The sequence below is a fragment of the Equus quagga genome, chromosome 6 (assembly GCF_021613505.1).
Source record: "Equus quagga isolate Etosha38 chromosome 6, UCLA_HA_Equagga_1.0, whole genome shotgun sequence".
NCBI classification, from domain to species: Eukaryota; Metazoa; Chordata; class Mammalia; order Perissodactyla; family Equidae; genus Equus; species Equus quagga.
Window position 1 is genome coordinate 60681623 of NC_060272.1, and position 21218 is coordinate 60702840.

The 21218-nt window shown below is 35.9% G+C and overlaps 1 protein-coding gene across 11 annotated transcripts in view; it reads right to left on the bottom strand.

Moving 5' to 3' along the window:
* Positions 1 to 21218, bottom strand: part of CAB39L (calcium binding protein 39 like) — a 117886-nt gene that overhangs the window by 38084 nt on the left and 58584 nt on the right. For all 11 annotated transcript variants that reach the window (XM_046664924.1, XM_046664922.1, XM_046664925.1 and 8 more), the window contains 2 exons: positions 5963 to 6103; positions 2984 to 3148 (listed from right to left, as the gene is read on the bottom strand). In XM_046664924.1, the coding sequence (XP_046520880.1) occupies positions 2984 to 3148; positions 5963 to 6064 (267 nt within the window). In that variant the 5' untranslated portion in view covers positions 6065 to 6103. The remainder of the gene's footprint in view (positions 1 to 2983; positions 3149 to 5962; positions 6104 to 21218) is intronic.

A 21218-nucleotide genomic window follows, 5' to 3' on the forward strand; every position in this document is an offset into this window, starting at 1 on the left:
GCCAACCAATGGACATGGCACTGGATGTGGGAAACACAATCCTAGTACTCAAGATACTCTCAGTCCAGAGGGGGCCTGTACCAGTGCTACCTGTGAACCAGGAGATGAGGAGGCTGGGGTTCTACGTGATTAGACTGAGTGCTGAAGTCAGGAAGAATTTTACTAAGCTGTCACTAGCTTATATGGATACTTTAGTCTTGAGAATGAAAGTTGCTGCCTGGGGGTTGATCATTTATGCCTTCAGTCTAAAAAGATATATAACACATTTCTGCAAGTAGGCTAATGATGCTGGTAATGCTGCCTCCTTCCTGAAAATACTGGAGGTATGTAGTTGGTAGAATGCTTAAAACTGAACTGTCATAAATTTTAACCATTTTTCATTCATTCATTCAACCAAGAAGTATTTATAGTATTTATTTTCTTTGTGCTTGAGGAGAAGGATAGCTTCATCTACTGAATATCACATTCATTGATAACTATGTTTTGGGTACTGTGTTACATCAATTGAATGAACAAAGTCAAGAACTGTCTGGTCAATTATACCTCAATAAGCCTGAAAAAAAAAAAGAACTATCTGCTATTATCACAGTAACAGATCTTCAAAATGAGAGTTTTGAGTCATCAGTAAAAAATTATTATAGCTAGTATATTATTTTGGAGAAGAGGCAAGGAATGTAATCCACAAAAGTAATCTATTTAACTCTTTGCATTTGAAGAGTTAATCTTTAGCTGGAAAATTCAAATATTCAGAAAGACATTTCTTTTCTCCAGGGATTCCAGAGAGTAAAAGTTTACTCTATTTAGTAACATATAAGCCAATTTTTAGGCAATTGAATGTCAATCTCAAAATAACTTTTAAGTAAACTTCTTCTCTAAATTTATTTATTTTCAGTATACCATGTAAAATAAGGGAAACTTGCCTAAGTGTTTCTTAGTGTTCCACTTTTGTTATCTAAGACAATGCTGAACAAAGTCGTGAAGTACTCAGAGTTTTTCTTTGGTGTACTCTTATCTCCCTAATTCTTGGAGAGCAATTTGAACCTATGTTATTCTGTGGCTCCTGAAGGCTTCTCCAGATCACTTGACAACATCTTATCCCCAACTCATTCTTCAAAACATAACTATCCTTGGTCATATTCCTTCCAGCATCCAACTGCAAATTGGGCTAATCTCATAAACTAATTCAAACTAACATATTCATTAATGGTGATAATAGCTTAATACATTGCTGCGTTCAGGGAAATGTGCAAAAAAATAGAAGATGTATAAAAATATAATGCTGTAATCCAAGAGCAGGGGTTGTTTTCCCATTTATGGTCACTGGCTAACTAAATCTCAAACTAAAATAATAAAAACCAAACAAATGTCAAGAGTTATACGAAAATAAACCAGCTTAAATTTAACTTTAGTTTGAGAAGGAGAGGAAATGAAACTATACTACCTTGCATTTCTATATAGTTTGCACATGTATGTAGTATTCTTTCATAAGTATATATATTTTATTTACTTTAATATTTAAAACAATGCTGTAAAGTTTATATTACTTCTATTTTTTAGATGAGAAAATTTAGTCTCAAAGAGGTTATGTTACTGATCACCGAATGGTAGAGCATGGACTCTAAACAATTCTAATTCCAAGTCAAGTGTTTTTCTACTATGCACAGCTTCTACAAACGTTCATAGTATCTCATTTTAAACTAAGTAAAAGAAACACAAAAGTATATAAACATAACGACAAAGCTACGCTTTAATTCCACATATGGCCAGTTTAAAAGGAAAATGGGGAGTAAAATGGGGAGGGAGAGTAGGCAGGCCAGGCAGGAGGAAAAAGCAAGAAAAAAGATTACTGGGCAGAAAATGTCAGATAGAGAAATAAATAAGGGAAGGAAAGAAAGCAAAAGACAGGTGTATCCAAGGAAGGATGAGTTGAAGTCTGGGCCCTTTGGAGTCCTCACTCACTGCTGCTTCCAGCCAACAAACCTGGCTTCACATCTCCAGAGGAGTCTTGCTCTGCATTCTTCCTCCTCGGCTCAAGTCAGCCAAAAATGTTCCCCCATCTAAGATGTCTAGAGAGCTGTGGGCTAGTATTTAGACAGATCCCCAGAGCCCTGACCTTAGCTTGGTCTAATCACTGTAATCATTGTATTTTCCTTTCATTTCCTTAGTTACAGAACTAAAGCAATTCACTTTAGAAATCTGCATCACCCTCTATCTCAGAGAATTAATGGAGACTCAAGCGCTGACCTGATGGTATCAAAAGCCTGATAGTGGGAACAAAACAGTAAAGAAATCAAAGCCAAGACTTTCATCACTGAAATAGCCACTGCCCAAACTTGCCTTATATATACACTTTTTACTCAAAAATCACTGCTCTAAGTTAGATATACCATAGATAATAAAACGCCTACACATATTCACCACTTATGCTTCTAGGATTTTGTTTTATTTACTTAATTTATGATTTAGGTAAATTAAGTATAATTGCTTTCACAATGAGATAAATATCCTATATTACTAGTATTTAACAAACTTTTTAAATCATTGGTGTAATATTTTAATTAAAACAACAGCCTTGGGAGACACTGAGTGTGAATCCCAGCTTAGGCTCTTAGTAACTGAGTGACTTTGGGCAAATTACTTAATATCTTTGAACTTCATCCATGAAACGGGGTTAATAATATAGTACCAACCACGCAGGTTGTTTTAAGAATTAAATGAGTTGAGTACTTGCCACTGAACAACATGTAGTTAGCATTCAACAAATATTATCTATTATTATTATTAGTCACTAACTTTGCTACCTAGCTGCACAAAACTTACAGTACACCTTTCTGCTTTTCTAAAAAAAGATTAAAGTGATTTTAGACGTTTTAGAAAAAACTGGGTTTTTAAATAATAAATAGTAATAAAAAATTAAAGTCAAATATTTATAGTAACATATATTAAAATTGCAAAGCAGAAATGTCTTCCTTTGACGGTTTACCTCGAAGTCTATCAGCTGTAGGTCAGCTATCAGTGTCACCAGCAGCCCACTATTGTAGAGCTCTTGTGCCAGCTGAGCCACAACTTCAGTTGGGGGTTCCTTGTCATTTGTACCACACAGAATTTCTTTCATTGCTTGCAGCGATTTTGAGACTTCTTCTGAGGCCTAGTGACCAAAAAGAATGCTAATAGTTAAGAGTAATAAAAATTTTCAGGCTATAAACAAACAAAAACCATTTCTTGGGCCCTGTTTATTATAATCAAAGAACACTGTATAGTTACAAACAAACAAAACTTTTTTCTTATTTTGGAAAATGTTACTAAAATTTATTTATATGAAAAAGATCTCTCATATTTCTACTTAGTCAACATAACTGAAACAATCTTCCTTTAAACCATATTCAGACACAGTCAACTTTGCTAGTAAGTAATTATAAATTTTACTCTTCAAAATTAAACTGACTCCATTTTGGAGACTTAGTAGCTACTGGTCTTTATTTAAAGCATTTGTTAAGGTTTTTCAACAAAACCCTATTCTTCTGATTTTTCACTGGACTAGGTATAAAATCATAAGTTGTCAAAACCCATACACTTTGTCAATCCACTTACCCCTCACACATAACCATTATTTTTTTTGCTGTCTATGAAACTTTAAGAAATGGTCATTGTTGCACAACCCTGTGAGTATATTAATAACTACCGAATTCTATACTCTAAAATGATGGATTATATGATATGTGAATTACACTCAATAAAAATTTTTTAAAAAATTAATACAGGTAAGGAAAGGAGAACAGGCCAATTAGTTAACAATTTGATTTGCTGAATATCTTTAAAGAAGTAACGGTTTTATTACATTCAAGTAAAGTACTCTAATCACTATAACTGAAGAAGGGAATAAGGAGCATAAGGCAAAATAAAAATAATTCGTAGTAGTGTGACAGTACTTAAAAAAATAATTTCCAGATACATTTTATGATCCGACTGAAGCAAACCTTAATTTATTAAAGATTGGAAGTTTCTTAAATTGTAACAGATAGCCACAGAAGAGTACTTTAAACATATATAGATAATTATAAAGAAAACACCTGTGTGACCATAACACAGGTCAAGAAACAACATTTTCAGGGGCCAGCCCAGTGGCGCAGCAGTTAACTGGGCATGCTCCGCTTTGGCAGCCTGGGGTTCCCCGGTTCAGATCCTGGGTGCAGACATGGCACGGCTTGGCAAGCCATGCTGTGGTAGGCATCCCACATATAAAGTAGAGGAAGATGGGCACGGATGTTAGCTCAGGGCCAGTCTTCCTCAGCAAAAAGAGGAGGATTGGCAGCAGATGTTAGCTCAGGGCTAATCTTCCTCAAAAAAAAATTAAAAAAAAAGAAACAACATTTTTGGCACCCCAGAAGAAACCTGAATGTCCCTTTTTTAGGCCAGAAGTAAATACTTTTAAGTCTTTGATGACAATCATTTATTTACTTTTATTTATAGTTTTCTCACCTATACTTGCATCTCCAAACAATACAGCTTAGTTCTGCTGATTTGGAATGGTAGCCATACCCTTTTATGATTTGCCTCGTTCACTCAATACTATACTCGTCCATGCTGCTGCATGTAGGCAGCAGTTCTCTAATTTTCATTGCTCTGTTGAATTCCATTGATCGCTGGACCACAACTTCTTTATCAGTTCTACTGTTGATGGACATTTGGGTTGTTTCCATTGAGGGACTGTTATGAACAACAATGCTGTGAACATTCTTGTACATGCATCCTGGTGCACACATGCAACAACATCTCCAGAGTTTATCCCCAGGGGTGGAACTGCAGGGTTTTAGAATATGCATATCTTCTGAGTTCAGGTAATACACCAAACTGGTTTCCAAACACCAATTTATATTTTATCACCCAGTGGATGAAAGTTCTTATTGCTTTCCATACTCGTCAACACTTAATACTATCAGAGATTTTTCCTTTTTGCCAAGATAGTACATGTGTAATATGAATTTACTGTGATTTTAATTGGCCTTTTCCTGATTACTAAGGAAAATGAGTATCTCATGTTTTTTTCCCCCATTTTTCTCTTTTGTCGTTTAGATTTACTTTTATTTCTACCTGGGCCACTATTTGGTTCAATTTTGTAAAGTACACTAGAGTTAACAAAATATTTCTACATCCTTACAAGAATACAAGATTGTATCATACACTGGGACAGAAAGATACTATGAACTCAAGGATGTTAATTTTATGGGTATCTTGAATCTTGCCATAAACTAGCCAGTTTAGAGAGAAATAGAATATGTAGGATTCAACATCCCTTCGAAGGAATAACTAAAACACTAAAAAGCCCTTCCTATGAGGAAGGCTTGCTTGGTGTGATCTTAAAATAATGTTAAAATGAAGTTGCCCTGTAGTAAGTAAGAACTATCAGTTGATCTTTTTTTTTTAAAGATTTTATTATTTTTTCCCTTTTCTTCCCAAAGCCTCCCAGTACATAGTTGTATATTCTTTCTTGTGGGTCCTCCTAGTTGTGGCATGTGGGACACTGCCTCAGCGTGGTTTGATGAGCAGTAGCATGTCCGTGCCCAGGATTCAAACCAACGAAACACTGGGCCGCCTGTAGCGGAGCGTGCGAACTTAACCACTCAGCCACGGGGCCAGCCCCTCAGTTGATCTTTAAATAAAAACTTTTTACCCTTCATGTCAGTATAACATTATATACCAGTATAATCCCTTTGATTTTTAAGCTCCATAGTCTAAAGGGATCCAAAGTTGGTCAGAGGCTCCAGATTGTGAACCAAGAGTTCAAGACAACAGGATCAACAATTATCAGTTGCATAAAATCTGCAATTAATACAAATGTATTTACAGAAACTCTATGTGTGCATAACAGATCATATCTAGGATTCTTCATTAAGCTTTTATGCTGGTTTTTGGTCTTGGAATACATTTATTTTAATAATAATGCTATTGGTTTAGCTCATACCTTGTCTGTCTTTTTGTCTTGCTTTTCCAAAATGACCATGTTGTCTTTCAGATTTTTCACAATTTCCGCTGGATTTTTGTGTGATTTACTAAACAAAGGCATTTTTTCATCTACAGCAATCTCTTCTTCCAATAAGAAATGCTAAAAACAAACAAGCAAACAAAAATCATGAATTTACCTCTTAACGTGATTAAATTGTTACATCAAAATGCTTTATGTTCTCAATAACCTCAATTCAGTAATCTGAAAGATTAAAATCAATCAAACTAAAATAAGTTTCACAAACTTTATGCCAAATTTAAATACATATAAAATGTTTTATGAAAGATTATTTAAAAAGTTTTACCTAAAAGGTTTTTTTTAAGTATGCTTTTTTTTTTGGTGAGGAAGATTGGCCCTGAGCTAACATCTGTTGCCAATCTTCCTCTTTTTTTTTCTTTTTTCTCCCCAAAGCCCCAGTACACAGTTGTATATCCTAGTCACAGGTCATTCTAGTTCTTCTATGTGGGATGCCGCCACAGCATGGCTTGATGAGCATTGTGTAGGTCTGCACCCAGGATCTGAACTCGTGAACCCAGAGCCAGCAAAGCAGAGCGCATGAACTTAACCACTTGACCACAGGGCCAACCCCTAAAAGTTTTTACTGAAAGTTTAAAATCTTTCCTACAATAGAAATTCAAAGACTAAGCAAGAATGGGGAAAGGAGTACTTTTAGAAAATAAGCTGATATTTAAAACTAGATATTTTGATTAAAGAGAGTGATGATAATGATAACAGACAAAATAAAACATGTAAAATAAAAGCGGAATTAGGACCCACATACTGTGGTAAAACAATATTTAAAAGCATGCTACTTCACAGCAATCACAAAATTGCAATGTAAAATTATTTAGAATCTGTTCTCTACTTGCTCTTCAAATATTCAGCTAGCCACACTCACTGATGAAATGAAGACTACCAGGGTGGAGAATGAGGAGGGAGGGAAAAAGGAGTATCGATTCTTGTTTTTGAGAACACTATTTACATAGAGTAGAGAAAGCCAAATATGGCCGTCATTGCCCTATTTATACAAAAAATACAAGCATTAGAGAAAAAAACCTTACAACTGAAGGCTCCAGTTAGTAGAGGTATATTCATTTACTTTACATTTATTAGCAAAAATATTTCAAACATTACAGAAATATGATGTAATACATCGAAGGAGCCCATTAACCAACTACCCAGAGATGACAACTATTATCTATTTGGTATAGAGTCCTCCCCAATTTTTTCTAGGTAAATAAAAGTAAACATATTTTAAGACAAAAATAGAATAATACTAAACATAGTATTTTGCAACTTCTTCCCACTCTTTGTATCTTGAATATCATTCTATGAGTGTATGTTTAGTTCTACTACAATATTTTTACAGTAATAATAAAGTATTCCATTATATAGATACATTATATAATTATTATTGTTCAGTAATTTCTTATTAAATTATTATAAAAGTTATTTTACCAATATCCTATTGATGGGCTTTTGGGTTAATTTCATTTTCCCCAATATTTTATTTATTAACAATGATGCAATTAATCAATGAAGAATCTTACACACAAATGTGTATACACAAACATACACAGTTGATAGCAGGATTCTAACCAGCTGTTGCTGTGGCATAACCTTGGCTATGGTTCCAAATCCCTCTTCCCCCTAGATTCTACTTCCCAAATAGGGTTCCCTAGGATTCCTGTCAGATCTGTGAGTTACCTTGTATCCTTCTAATAACTTCCTTCAGCATTTGTTGTCTGTGATCAAGAATTCCAATGGGATACATATATGTTATGAAGAAGAAATCAAAAGTGTTGGTGTGAATTTTGATGATAAAACAGAAGACAAAAAACATTTCCTGTTTTCCGTAGAGATGCTGTTTTCAATAGGGATGGCTCAACTCCCCAATGAGGGGAGGCTAGGTGTGAGGGGAACATGTCCACTCTCAGGGCACGGATAAGTCTGAAAAGCATGTTAAGGGACACCAGTCAGCCTTTAAAACTGATGCTGACAGAGCATTCAAAGGTGAAGTGTGTGAAGATAACACTGTAGTTCTCAGTGGGTGGTGTCAGGTGCAAAAAAGAGAGCACTGGAAGAACACTGTGTCTCGTCCCTTTATCAAACTCAAGAATAAAACCATAAAGATGCACTAGGTTCTTCTTTAATAATCAGTCCTAAACATAAATAAATAAAGGTAGAGTATATTTAAATGTTTATAGAGTGTGGAGGTGGGGTGGGAGCCAAAACAATCACTGGGTCATTAGGCAGAGGAGCAATCTGTTGCTTTCTCCCCGGGTGATCCTGGGCACAGCATGTGATTTCTCTAAGGCTCTGTGCTCTTATCCGTAAATGGGGATGATAACATCTCCCTCTTAGGGTTGTTTTGAGGACTAGAGATGTGCAGAGCACCTTGCACAGGGCCTTGTATAGGTAAGGTACCCTATGTTTAGGTGCTATTATTACAAAAAGTTCTGCAACAGAGTTAATTAATTACTTCACTAAACAGAAAGGCACAGTAATTGAGATATGATTTTGTCTTAAGTGTCCTAGACACTTCTGGCTCCTTAGTCACTTATACATTTTTTCTTTCTTGAAAAATAAATTTATTCTTTGAATGTTAACTACTCAATGTTCGAATATTTAGCATTAAAACAGTTTTTTTAAAAAGGCTAAATGTATTTGGGTAATTGTTCTCTTTCTCCATATAGTTCTACTTCACTAAGGAAAAGATAGTCCACTGTAGGAATTTCACCTAAATACTCCGTGACATTAAAATAGAATACGAATTATGACATGGAATCATATATATGATATGACATGATTTTTGTCCACTACCTATTGTTTTGCTCAGTTCTTACTGTATCAAGCTAATTCTAATGCCAATTTTGCTGAAATTATAAATGTTTTCAGGACTTCCATGTTAACATGGTTGTTAGCCAGCATTTCCTGATTTACTGCCTCCCAATTTTTCATTTGCCTATTAGTTTGTTCATTTATTCATTCACTTAATCATTGAACAAACATTCACTTAGTACTTACGGAGTACTAAGCACAAGCACCTTGCTAAGTACTATGAAAAAGAAAAACACAATCCCTGCTCTTTGGAGATTATTATTAAGTGGAGAAAGCAAACATTTTAGAGGCAATAAAATTATATAACAGAGGGAGATAACACACAATATATATAATGCCTCAATACAGTGCTCCTTTTTTTTTGAGGAAGACTAGTCCTGAGCTATTATCTGCCATCAATCCTCCTCTTTTTGGTGAGGAAGATGGGCCCTGAGCTAACATCTGTGCCCATCTTCCTCTATTTTATATGTAGGATACCTGCCACAGAATGGCTTGCCAAGCGGGTCCACACCTGGGACCTGAACTGGCAAACCCCAGGCTGCCAAAGTGGAACTTGTGAACTTAACTGCTGTGCCACCGGGCTGGCCCCAGCAGCATTCCTTTTTGTGAATTATTTTCATATTTTAACTGTGCCTATTTACTGTAATAACTATAATATAAAATTAGTTTAATAATGTTTTAAAATTTCATAGGATCATTATTCTTCAATTCTGGGATCCATATTTTGAAGGAAATCAAAAACCATATTCTCACACTATGCAGTTCCAGCCCCCAGATCCCCTACAAATTAGGTGAACTTCTCCTGCCTGCTCTGTTCTCCTCAGACCAAGCCAGCCCCACTTCACACCCAGACTCAATACTTCCCTCCATCACCCTCAAACTCAGGGCTGACCTTCCTACTCTCTGGTCACTCATGCGCATCCACTCCAATCACATCATTTACCCCACCAGTCATTTAAGAAATGAGCCAAATAGGACTCCACACTACCTGCTAAACAACCACAGGTACTTAAGCTCCCATCTAGTTCTGAGTTGGTAACTGATCCACTATAAGTCAAACTTATCACCCTTGTCTGGGTGTCATTTGTTCTATGTGCAGAACTTTTTTTTTTTAACTTAACTAAATAACTGTCAATTCATCTAGTCATATTTAACTCATAGTCCCATTTCACTCATGAAGATATCAAGAAAAATTTTGCCAAACGCTTTGGGAAAGCCCAGATACATTATACTTATTTGTCAATACCAATTTATTCTTTTTTACATCCCCATGACATATTTATTTTATAACAGGAAGTTTATACCTTTTGACTCCCTTCTACTTATTTCATCCACCCCCTACCACCCCACCTCTGGCAACCACCAATTTGTTCTCTTATCTATGAGCTTATTTATTTATTTTTCTTAGATTCCACATGTAAGTGAGATCATATGGTATTTGTCTTTCTCTGTCTGGCTTATTTCATTTAGCATAGTGCCTTCAAGGTCCATACATGTTATCGCAAATGGCAAGATTTCATTCTTTTTATGATTGAATAATATTCCATTGTGTATATAACACATCTTCTTTATTCATCCACCCATTGATGGACACTTAGATTATTTCCATATCTTGGCATTGTAAATAATGCTGCAACGAACATGGGGGTGTATATATCTTTTCAAAGCAGTGTTTTCACTATCTTCAGATAAATACCCAGAAGTGAAATTGCTGGGTCATATGGGATTTGTAAAATTTTGAGGAAGCTCCATACTATAAGGGGAGGTTCTTAAAGATTAAGAGCATCATATTTTGAAATTAGATAGGCCATATACAGTGAACTCTAGGTTATTCGTCACTGGTCCATACCCATTCTGAGTCTTTCACTCCTAGTATCCAACATGGCCAAAGAAAAAGTGCTTACAGTAGAGACAAAAAGGAATGGAGGAATCCTGAAAATGGTGCCTTCTGGGGATAAAGTGGTCATAATAATTTTTCCATAAAGGCCCTCTCAGAGTTTTTAGGACATATATTATGTTCCAGCAAAGCAGGAAGCAGAGACAGGAGAAGATGCCACGTTAAGCCCAACAGATGAATGCCTCTTGGGCACTGAAAACTGCTGGGGCCCAGCACACCAACCTGCTCTTTAGCATTCGTCTGACAGCAGGCCACGTAGCACACAAACGGCAATGCACTGACATTGACCCTGTCATACTTTTCCACTTTCAAAAGAGAGTAAATAGAATAAACAACAGATAGTGTAGGTTTTATTTAAAAAAGAAAAAAAAAGCAGCACAAGAAAGGGGAGAAACGCCCTGTGGACTTGGACAGGAAAGGGTGCTTCCGAAATTAATTCCCTGAAGGAGATAGAACAGACCTGATCGGGGTGGGGGGGGGGGGGGGGGGGGGAGTGGGGGGGGGGGGAAGACTTAGACAAAAAGAAAGCTGGCCAAAGTAAAAGATCAAACACACACACACACACACACATAGAGATACGCCCCAAATGCAGCATGGTAATCCAAAACTGCAGGGAGCAGAAATGACCCCCTAGAAAAGTGACTGAAGACAACTGAAAGGGACAAAATTAGTCAGTCTATATTTATTCATTCAAAAACTATTTACTGAGCATCTATAATGTGCCAGGCATAGAACTAGGCAGTGCAAAACAAGCCTCAGAGGGCTCACAATATAGTGGGAGACGCAGACACACAAAGGGTTTTGCCAGAATGTCGGAAAAGGTCAAAGAAACTAAAATGATGGAGAAAAGATACTCGTGTGTGTGTGTGTGTGTGTGTGTGTGTTTATGTGTGTATGTGTATATATGTATACATGTACATAGATACAATATACATATGTGTATATAAATATATTATAGAGCTACAGAGAAGATAAAGTATCCCATAAAAAGGTATTACAACAATGGGGGGAAACGGAGGAAGCCAACAAGAACAAAAGGAAATAAAAAATGGAGCAGAAGCACAATCAAATATATAACAGCTTAAGTAGGAAAAAGATCTAAATCTGGTCATTTAAAGGATTTTTCCAGTTGAGGTTAATGATGAGATCCCAAATTCAGTGTCCTGTGGTTATTAAAAGAAACAAACATTCTTCTCTCAAAGCACATTCCTACAAAATGAACTTAACAAAAACAAAGGATAAAAATCAAGTTGTCTTTGGACTTTCATAAAACCAGATGTCATAAGACCATGGAGAAAATCTACAGAATTCTGAAAGGAAAGCCTCTAACCTCATAATTAAATCTCTAGCCAACATATTTATGTGTTCAGAGATTGTGTATGCTTACTAAAAATTTTACAAAGAGATGAGATGGAATCAAACCTACAAGAGTTCAACAAAATAAATGCTAAAAATCAGAAACAATTCTTGAAAGGGAGCCTTGATATTGTTGGCAGGACATGTGGGAGGGTGAGAATCTACAATTATAATCCATTCATATGGGAATAAAATAAATAAGAATTCAAAAAATTAGTTAAAAAGGAAACCATCCCAAAAATCTCCAAGAAAAGAAGGATGGAAATAATAACAATAGAAGTTGAAATAACTGAATCAGAAAAGAAAAGGATAAAAACTAGACGATTCGTGGTGAGTATGATGTAGTCTACACAGAAACTGATATATAATAATGTGCACCTGAAATTACACAATGTTATAAACCAATATGACCCCATAAAATAAATGAACAAAGAAGAAAAAGAAAATCTCTGGTAGCTATTTGGTCTGTTTCTTCTGGCGATAGTCCTGTCTGCTTTGCGGCCTACCTCACCCTTCCGAAAGGATGGGAACATTGCCCAGGTGTGGCCAGGGTGTTCCTTCCACTGCTCTGGCTATAGCAAACGGCTCACAAATGGACTGTGACACTGTTATGCTAATCAAAATGCTTCAACAGGACTTTTCCCCCTAGATATTTTAATTTAATTTAAATAAAATATTTGGGGTATATAGAAGAAATAGAGAACAATGTAATAAGTTCCTGTATGTTTACTGCCCAGATTCAAAAATAAGAAACAACTGAAGCAACCAACCCCCTCGGGACATCTTCCTGATCCCATTCCCCTCTGGCTCACCCTGGGCCTGTTTATCATTTATCCTTTCTATACATTTTTCATACTTTTACTATCATTTATAGACAATGTTATATTGTTGTGCATGCTTTAAAGCTTTACAGAAATGGTATCACACCATCAGCTCCTTCTTTCCTCCCTCAACACTATGTTTATGAGATTTATCCATTTTGATACATCAATCTCTAGTTTATTCATCTTACCTTCTGTATGGTATCCTATTGTATGACTATACCACAGTTTATTTACCAATCCTGAGTTCTAACTGTTTTCAATTGTTTATCATCACAAACATGATTGTAACACCGACTCTTTTGCATGTCTACTTATGTACATTTGTATCAGAATTTCTCTAGGGCACTGGTTTCAACTTTTTAAATAGTGACTTATAGTTAGAAATGTATTTTACACCATGACTCAGAACAAAGGAATGTATAAATGATTGTATAATTGTTCCATGAAACAATACCTGATCTCTGGATATTTTCCATTCTTTCTGTCTTACCCTCCATCATTTTTAAAAGTGCTGATCCATTAAACTGATTTCACTACACGCTAGTGAGTTACAAACTAAAGTCTAAAAAACACCGCTCTAAAATGGATTCAAAGGGGACAACTGGTATGTTCATCTTTACTAGACATGGCCACATTGCCTTCCCAAGGTCTTATACTCTCACTGCTGTGTATGAGCCCCAGCTGTGCTCGATCTTTCCCAAGAGCTGGAACTGTCAGAATTTAAATTTTTTGCCAATATGACAGCTGTAAAAGGTTATCCCTTAATTATTTTAATTTGTATTTCTTAAATTACCAACAAGAATGAGCACTTTTTCATAGACTTACTGGCTTTTAAACTTTATTTTTCTGTAAATTTCATATTTCTATACTTTGCCCATTTCTTTAGGTAGTTGAAGAAAGCCATACAGCCAATGCTAATTAATATAGTCCCTTGCTTAAAAATATAAATCACAATTAAGAATCAGCAGGCATTTGAGGAAAATCAAGAAAATGGAAGAGAAAGAGAAAGATTAACAAGCAGAGAAAACCCCTGGGGGAAGGTGGAAAGAAAGCCATTAAAACATGTAACTAGAAAAAAATATATTTATTTCATGTCTGCTTCCCAAATATGATATGTTATCAAGTCCATAAAATAAGAACAGGCTGCTATGAAAAAGAAGTAAACAGTGAATAAGAAAACATTCTTAGAACTAAAAGCATGCATGACTAAATAAAAACTGCAGTAGAATAGCTGACTGATAGAACAGTACAGAATTGAAAAAAAAAATTAGCAATTTGAAGACCAAGCCATGGAAATCTGAAATGGAAAGCAAAACACAAACGAAAACGAAGAAAAATCTATTCAGAGAAGTATACAGGATAGATCTGAAGAGCCAATATTGGTTGAATAGGTGTTCTTAAAGGAAAAAACAAAGATAACTGACAAAACGAGAGCAACAAATAAAGAAAATATAAAAGAAAATTTCCCTGAGCCAAACAAAGGCACATGTCTTCAGATTTACATAAACTAATGGTTATACAGGAGAAATGTAAAAAGGTCCACTCCAAGAACATTCTAAAATTTCTGAATTCTAAGACTAAAGAGAAAACCTCCACATTTCCTTTGTGGGAATCCTACAAATCCCTTTCCATAGAGGGGGGACATCCTGGCTAGCACCTAAGAACCAGAATCTAAGAGAGGTATCAGGAGTTATAACTTGACACCAAATGTTAGAAAACAGTGAAACACTAGTTACATAGTTCCTAGGGGAAAAGATATTTGATCTAGAAGTCTATACTCAGTCAAACTATTATGCATGTGTGAGGGCAAAGTAAGATTATCTAAGGACGGAGATGGAGAATGAGTAGAGGAAGAACAAGAGGGAGAACAAACAGGAAAATGAGAAAATAGTTGAAAGAGGTAGGGAGTTGGGCAAAGAAACCAATAAAATTTATAGTTAAGTCTAAATGAAGGCTGACAATGTGTCTGTGAAGCCTAATACAATTATTAAAAAAGTATTCCTAAAATATTTTGATAGAGACAAAGTGTAACAAAAAATAACAAATAACCTGAAAAGATAAAAATAAAATTCTTTTAATAGACTTTGTTCAAGGAACAATAACAGAAGTAGGAGATAAAACCTTCAACTACCACAAGGGGGGGAAGGAACAAATATTATTTCACCTAATCAGCAAGAATCAGGAATGGAAAGAAAAAGGAAATAAATAAGCAAAGAGTAAATATAGAATATAAAACAATATGGAAGGAATAAGAGCAAACACTAGTAATTATGATACATACAAATGTGTTAAAAGTTCTACTGCTAAAAAGTCAAGACTCAGATTGGGGTAGTGTGCATGCACATGCATGTGTGACAAAATTCAGCTATAAACTCCGCAAGGGACACAACTAAAACAAAATAACACAAAAAATGTTGAAAATAAAGAGAAGCATAAACATATACCAAGCAATATTACAATATGAATATAAGACAATATAGAATTCAAGACAAATTATATATATATATATATATATATGTACGTGTGGGGGGATATAGATTATACACATATATATGGTGTAAATATTGTATGTATCTAATTTTTATTGTGAATAGGATATATAAATGGAGATTACATATAATATATACAACACATAAATATATATAAATCAATTACCTTTATGAACTGAATAATATCTTACATATGTTGGGTAAAGTAAAGACTATATTATTTATCTATTTTTATTTTTTGACCTTGATTTTCTCTGCTAAGCAGAAGAGAAGATGAAGAAAAGGAGTATGGGGAGTGACATCAGCATTGTGGCAGAGTGAGCTTTCCCATTGAACTCTCCCCTCCACAATACAATGAAAAAGACATTCACATTCCAATAGAGAACATCTACACAACACAAAAGACATCTGAGAGACCCATGCAGCCATATGTTGGAGTCGGAGAGGCTGGAGCCCCCCTGGGAGGAGGTGGAACAGAGTAAGAGAAAGCTTTGCTCCCTCCCCAAAAGACTGAGATCCAGGGATTGGGAATGGCCTCTGAGAGGAAAGGAAGGGGGAGGGGCATTCCTTCACAGGAACATCAAAGATCCCCAAGGTCCCTTGCAGGTTAGGGGGAAACACCCTGATGAGGTGAAAGCTATGATGGAGATGACTTCATCAAGCCAACACCCAAGGGGAGCAGATAGTGAGGGCAGAGCCAGTAAGCCCTGGAGAGCACACAGACGAAAGTGCCCCTCCCCAAACTCGTCCAGTGCTGGACTCTAGCACCAGGGACCCCAGGGAACACAGAGGGCTCAGAATATGCAGCTCTTGACTCCCACCCAGTGGTGATAGGTGGTAACAGAAACCAAATACTACTACAACATGAAAGAACAGAGCCACACCCTCTAGCAGTATCAAAAATTATATTAAATCTCCAGAATAGAAGAAAAATGACAAGTACCCAGAAATCAATCCCAAAGACACAGAAATATGTAATCTAACTGACAGACAATTCAAGTCAGCTGTCATCAAAAAACTCAACGGGTTAAGAGAGAATGTAGAGAAACAATTCAACAAGTTCAGGAGCTCCTTCACAAAAGACTGAAACTATAAAGAAGAACCAATCAGAAATATTGGAGAAGAAAGACACAATGGATGAGATAAAACAAAATATGGATTCCCTGAATGCTCGAGGGGATATCATCAAGGAGCAAATCAGCATAATTGAGGACAGACATATTGAAATGCTCCAGATAGAGGAAGAGAGAGAACTAAGATTAAAAAGAAATGAAGAAAGTCTCCAAGAAATATTGACTCAATCAGGAAATGCAACATAAGAATTATAGGTATTTCAGAGGGAGAAGAGAAGGAGAATGGAGCAGAAACCTTGTTCAAAGAAATAATAGTGGAGAACTTCCCAAACCTGGGGAAGGATGGAAATCCACATGAAAGAAGCTACAAGATCTCCTAAATATGTCAATGTAAAAAGACCTACTGCAAGGCATATAGTAGTGAAACTGACAAAAGTCAGTGACAAAGAAAAAATACTAAGGGCAGCAAGGCAGAAGAAAATAACCTTCAAAGGCACCCCTAGCAGGCTTTCACTGGATTTCTCAGCAGAACTCTTAGAAGCTAGGAGAAACTGGAGGAAAAAAACTTTCAGCCAGGAATACTGTAACCAGCAAAAATATCTTTCAGATATGATGGAGAAACAAAAACTTTCTCAGATAAACAAAAGTTAAAGGAGTTTCCATCCACAAGAATTCCACCTACAATAAATTCTCAAGAAGGCCCTCATACCTGAAAAAAAAGGGAGAAAAGGGTTACAAAGCCCAGAGTAAGGAAATAAATAGGTAGACAAAATAAGAAAATTGTAGCTATACATCAGAACAGGTTAGCAAATACTCAAGTATAACATTAAAGATGAAGGGAAGGAAAATGCCAAAAACAAAGATAATCCTGTCATTTTAACCACAAACTCACAACACAAGATGGAATAAGATGTGACAAAAACAACCCAGGAGGAGAAGAGGAAGAGGACTGAATTGGTTTAGTCTAGGCAAATAAGAGGCCATCAGAAAATGGACTGTCTTATCTATGAGATTTTCCATACAAACCTTAAGGTGACGAGCACTAAACAAAAAGGCAGAACAGGGACACAAATAATAAATAAGGAGAAAACTATGAAACCCAACATAAAAAATTACATAGCTCAATTGGTAGACTGAAATACAAGAGATGAGAAACAAAGAAAATGCAGGAGAACTGGGAAACGAGTGATAAAATGGCAGCATTAGGCCCTCATATATCAATAATCACCCTAAATGTAAATGGATTGAATTCTCCAATAAAAAGACACAGAGTGGCAAGATGGATCAAAGAACAAGATGCAACAATATGTGACCTCCAGGAAACACATCTCAGCTCCAACGACAAACACAGGCTCAGAGTAAAGGGATGTAAGACAATACTCAAAGCTAATGGCAAACAAAAGAAAGCAGGTGTCACAAGACTTATACCAGACAAAGTAGATTTCAAGATAAGACAGGTAAAGCGAGACAAAGAGGGGCAGTATATAATGATCAAAGGGATACTCCACCAAGAAGACATAACACTTATAAATATCTATGCACACAACACTGGAGCACCAAAGTACACAAAGCAACTATTAACAAACCTAAAAGGAGATATTAATAATAACACAATAATAGTAGGGGACCGCAACACTCCACTCACATCAATGGACAGATCATCCAGACAGAAAATCAACAAGGAAACAGTGGAATTAAATGAAAAGCTAGACCAGTTGGACTTAATAGACATATATAGAACACTCTATCCAAAAACAGGAGAATATACATTCTTCTCAAGTGCACACAGAACATTCTCAAGGATAGTCCATAAAATGGGAAACAAGGCAAGCCTCAATAAATTTAAGAAGATTGAAATAATAACAAGAATCTTTTCTGATCACAATGCTATGAAGCTGGAAATTAATTACAAGAAAAAAGCTGAGAAATGGACAAAGATATGGAGACTAAACAATATGCTATTGAAAAACCAATGGATTATTGAAGAAATTAAAGGAGAAATCAAAATATATCTGGAGACAAATGAAACTAAAAACATACCATACCAACTCATATGGGATGCCGCAAAAGCCATATTAAGAGGGAAATTCATTGCAATACAGGCTCACCTTAACGAACAAGAAAAATCCCAAATAAGCAATCTCAAACTACATCTAACTGAATTAGAAAAAGAACAAACAAAGCACAAAGTCAGCAGAAGGAGAGAAATAATAAAAACTAGAGCAGAAATAAATGCTCTTGAAACAAAAAAGGCAGTAGAAAGGATCAAAGAAACAAAGAGCTGGTTCTTTGAGAAGATAAACAGAATTGACAAATTCCTAGCCAGACTTACAAAGATAAAAAGCTCAGATAAATAAAATAAGAAATGAAAGAAGAGAAATTACAATGGATACCACAGAAATACAAAGAATTATAAGAGAATACTACGAAAAGCTATATGCCAACAAAATGGACAGTCTAGGAGAAATGGATAAATTCTTAGACTCTTACAACCTCCCAAAGCTGAATCTAGAAAAAATAGATAATCCGAATACACCAATCACAAAAAGAGGTTGAAACAGTAATCAAAAACATCCCCAAAAATAAAAGCCCAGGACCAGACGACCTCCCTGGAGAATTCTACCAAACTTTCAAAGAGGATTTAATACATATCCTTCTCAAGCTATTCCAAAAAATTAGGGAAGATGGAATGTTTCCCAACACATTCTATGAGGCCAACACCACTCTGATACCAAAGGCTGACAAGGACAACACAAAAAATGAAAACTACAGGCCAATATTGCTGATGAACATAGATGCAGAAATCCTCAACAAAATAGTGGCAACCCGAATATAGCAATACATCAAAAAGATCATATACCATGATCAAGTGGGATTTATACCAGGGACAGAGGGCATTTGTTCAACATCTGCAAATCAATGTGATATACCACATTAACAAAATGAGGAATAAAACCACATGGTCATCTCAACAGAGGCAGAGAAAGCATTTGAAAAGATCCAACAGCCACTTATGATAAAAACTCAACTTAAAAATTCGGGATTGGAGCCGGCCCTGTGGCCGAGTGGTTAAGTTTGCGTGCTCCGCTTCGGTGGCCCAGGGTCTCGCTGGTTTGGATCCTGGGTGGGGACATGGCACCACTCATCAGGCCATGCGGACTTGGCGTCCCATGTGCCACAACTAGATGGGACCACAACTAAAATATACAACTATGTATACTGGGGGTCTTTGAGGAGAAACAGAAGAAAAATAAAATAAAATAAAAAGATTGGCAACAGTTGTTAGCTTGGGTGCCAATCTTTTTTTAAAAAAAAAAGGGAGGATAGAAGGAAATTACCTCAACATAATAAAGGCCATATGTGACAAACCCACAGGCAACATCATACTCAATGGGCAAAAACTGAATGTAATCCCTCTGAGAACGGGAACAAGACAAGGGTGCCCACTATCACCACTCTTAATCCACACAGTACAGGAGGTTTTGGCCAGCGCAATTAGGCAAGAGAAAGAATAAAAGGAATCCAAATAGGAAATGAAGAAGTGAAATGCTCACTCTTTGCAGACGACATGATCTTACATATAGAAAACCCTACAGAATCCATTGGAAAACTACTAGAAATAATCAACAACTATGGTAAAGTTGCTGAGTACAAAATCAACTTACAAAAATCAGTTGCATTTCTATACTCTAATAACAAACTTACAGAAAGAGAACTCAAGAACACAATTCAATTTACAACTGCAACAAAAAGAATAAAATATCTAGGAATAGATTTAACCAAGGAGGTGAAGGACTTATACGATGAAACTTACAAGACATTATTGAAAGAAATAGATGATGACATAAAGAAACAGAAAGAGATTCCATGCACATGGATTGGATGAAAAAACATAGTTAAAATGTTCATACTACCCAAAGCAATCTACAATTCAATGCAATCTCAATCAGAATCCCAATGACATTCTTCACACAAATAGAACAAAGAATCCTAAAATTGATATGGGGCAACCAAGGACCCTAAATTGCTAAAGAAATCCTGAGAAAAAAGAACAAAGCTGGAAGCATCACAAGCCCTGACCTCAAAACGTACTACAAAGCCATAGTAATCAAAACAGCATGGTACTGGTACAAAAACAGGCACACAAATCAATGGAACAGAACTGAAAGCCCAGAAATAAAACCACACATCTACAGACAGCCAATCTTCAACAAAAGTGCCAAGAACACACAATGGAAAAAGATAGTTTCTTCAATAAATGGTGTTGGGATACCTGGATAATCACTTGCAAAAGAGTGAAAGTATACCATTACCTCAGGCCATACACAAAATAAACTCAAAATGGATCAAAGACTTGAAGATAAGTCCTGAAACCATAAAAACTTTGGAAGAAAATATAGGTAGTATACTCTTTGACATCAAACTTAAAAGGATCTTTTCAAATACCATGTCTTCTCAGACAGGGGAAACAAAAGAAAAAAGTAAGAAAAGAAAACAAAAGAAAAAGTAAGCAAGTGGGACTTCATTAGACTAAAGAGCTTCTGCAAGGCAAAAGAAACTAGGATCAAAACAAAAAGACAACCCACCAATTGGGGGGAAATATTTGCAAATCATATATCCAACAAGGGGCTAATCTCCATAACATATAAAGAACTCACATAACTGAACAACAAAAAACAAACAGCGCAATCAAAAAATGGGCAGAGGATATGTACAGACATTTCTCCAAAGAAG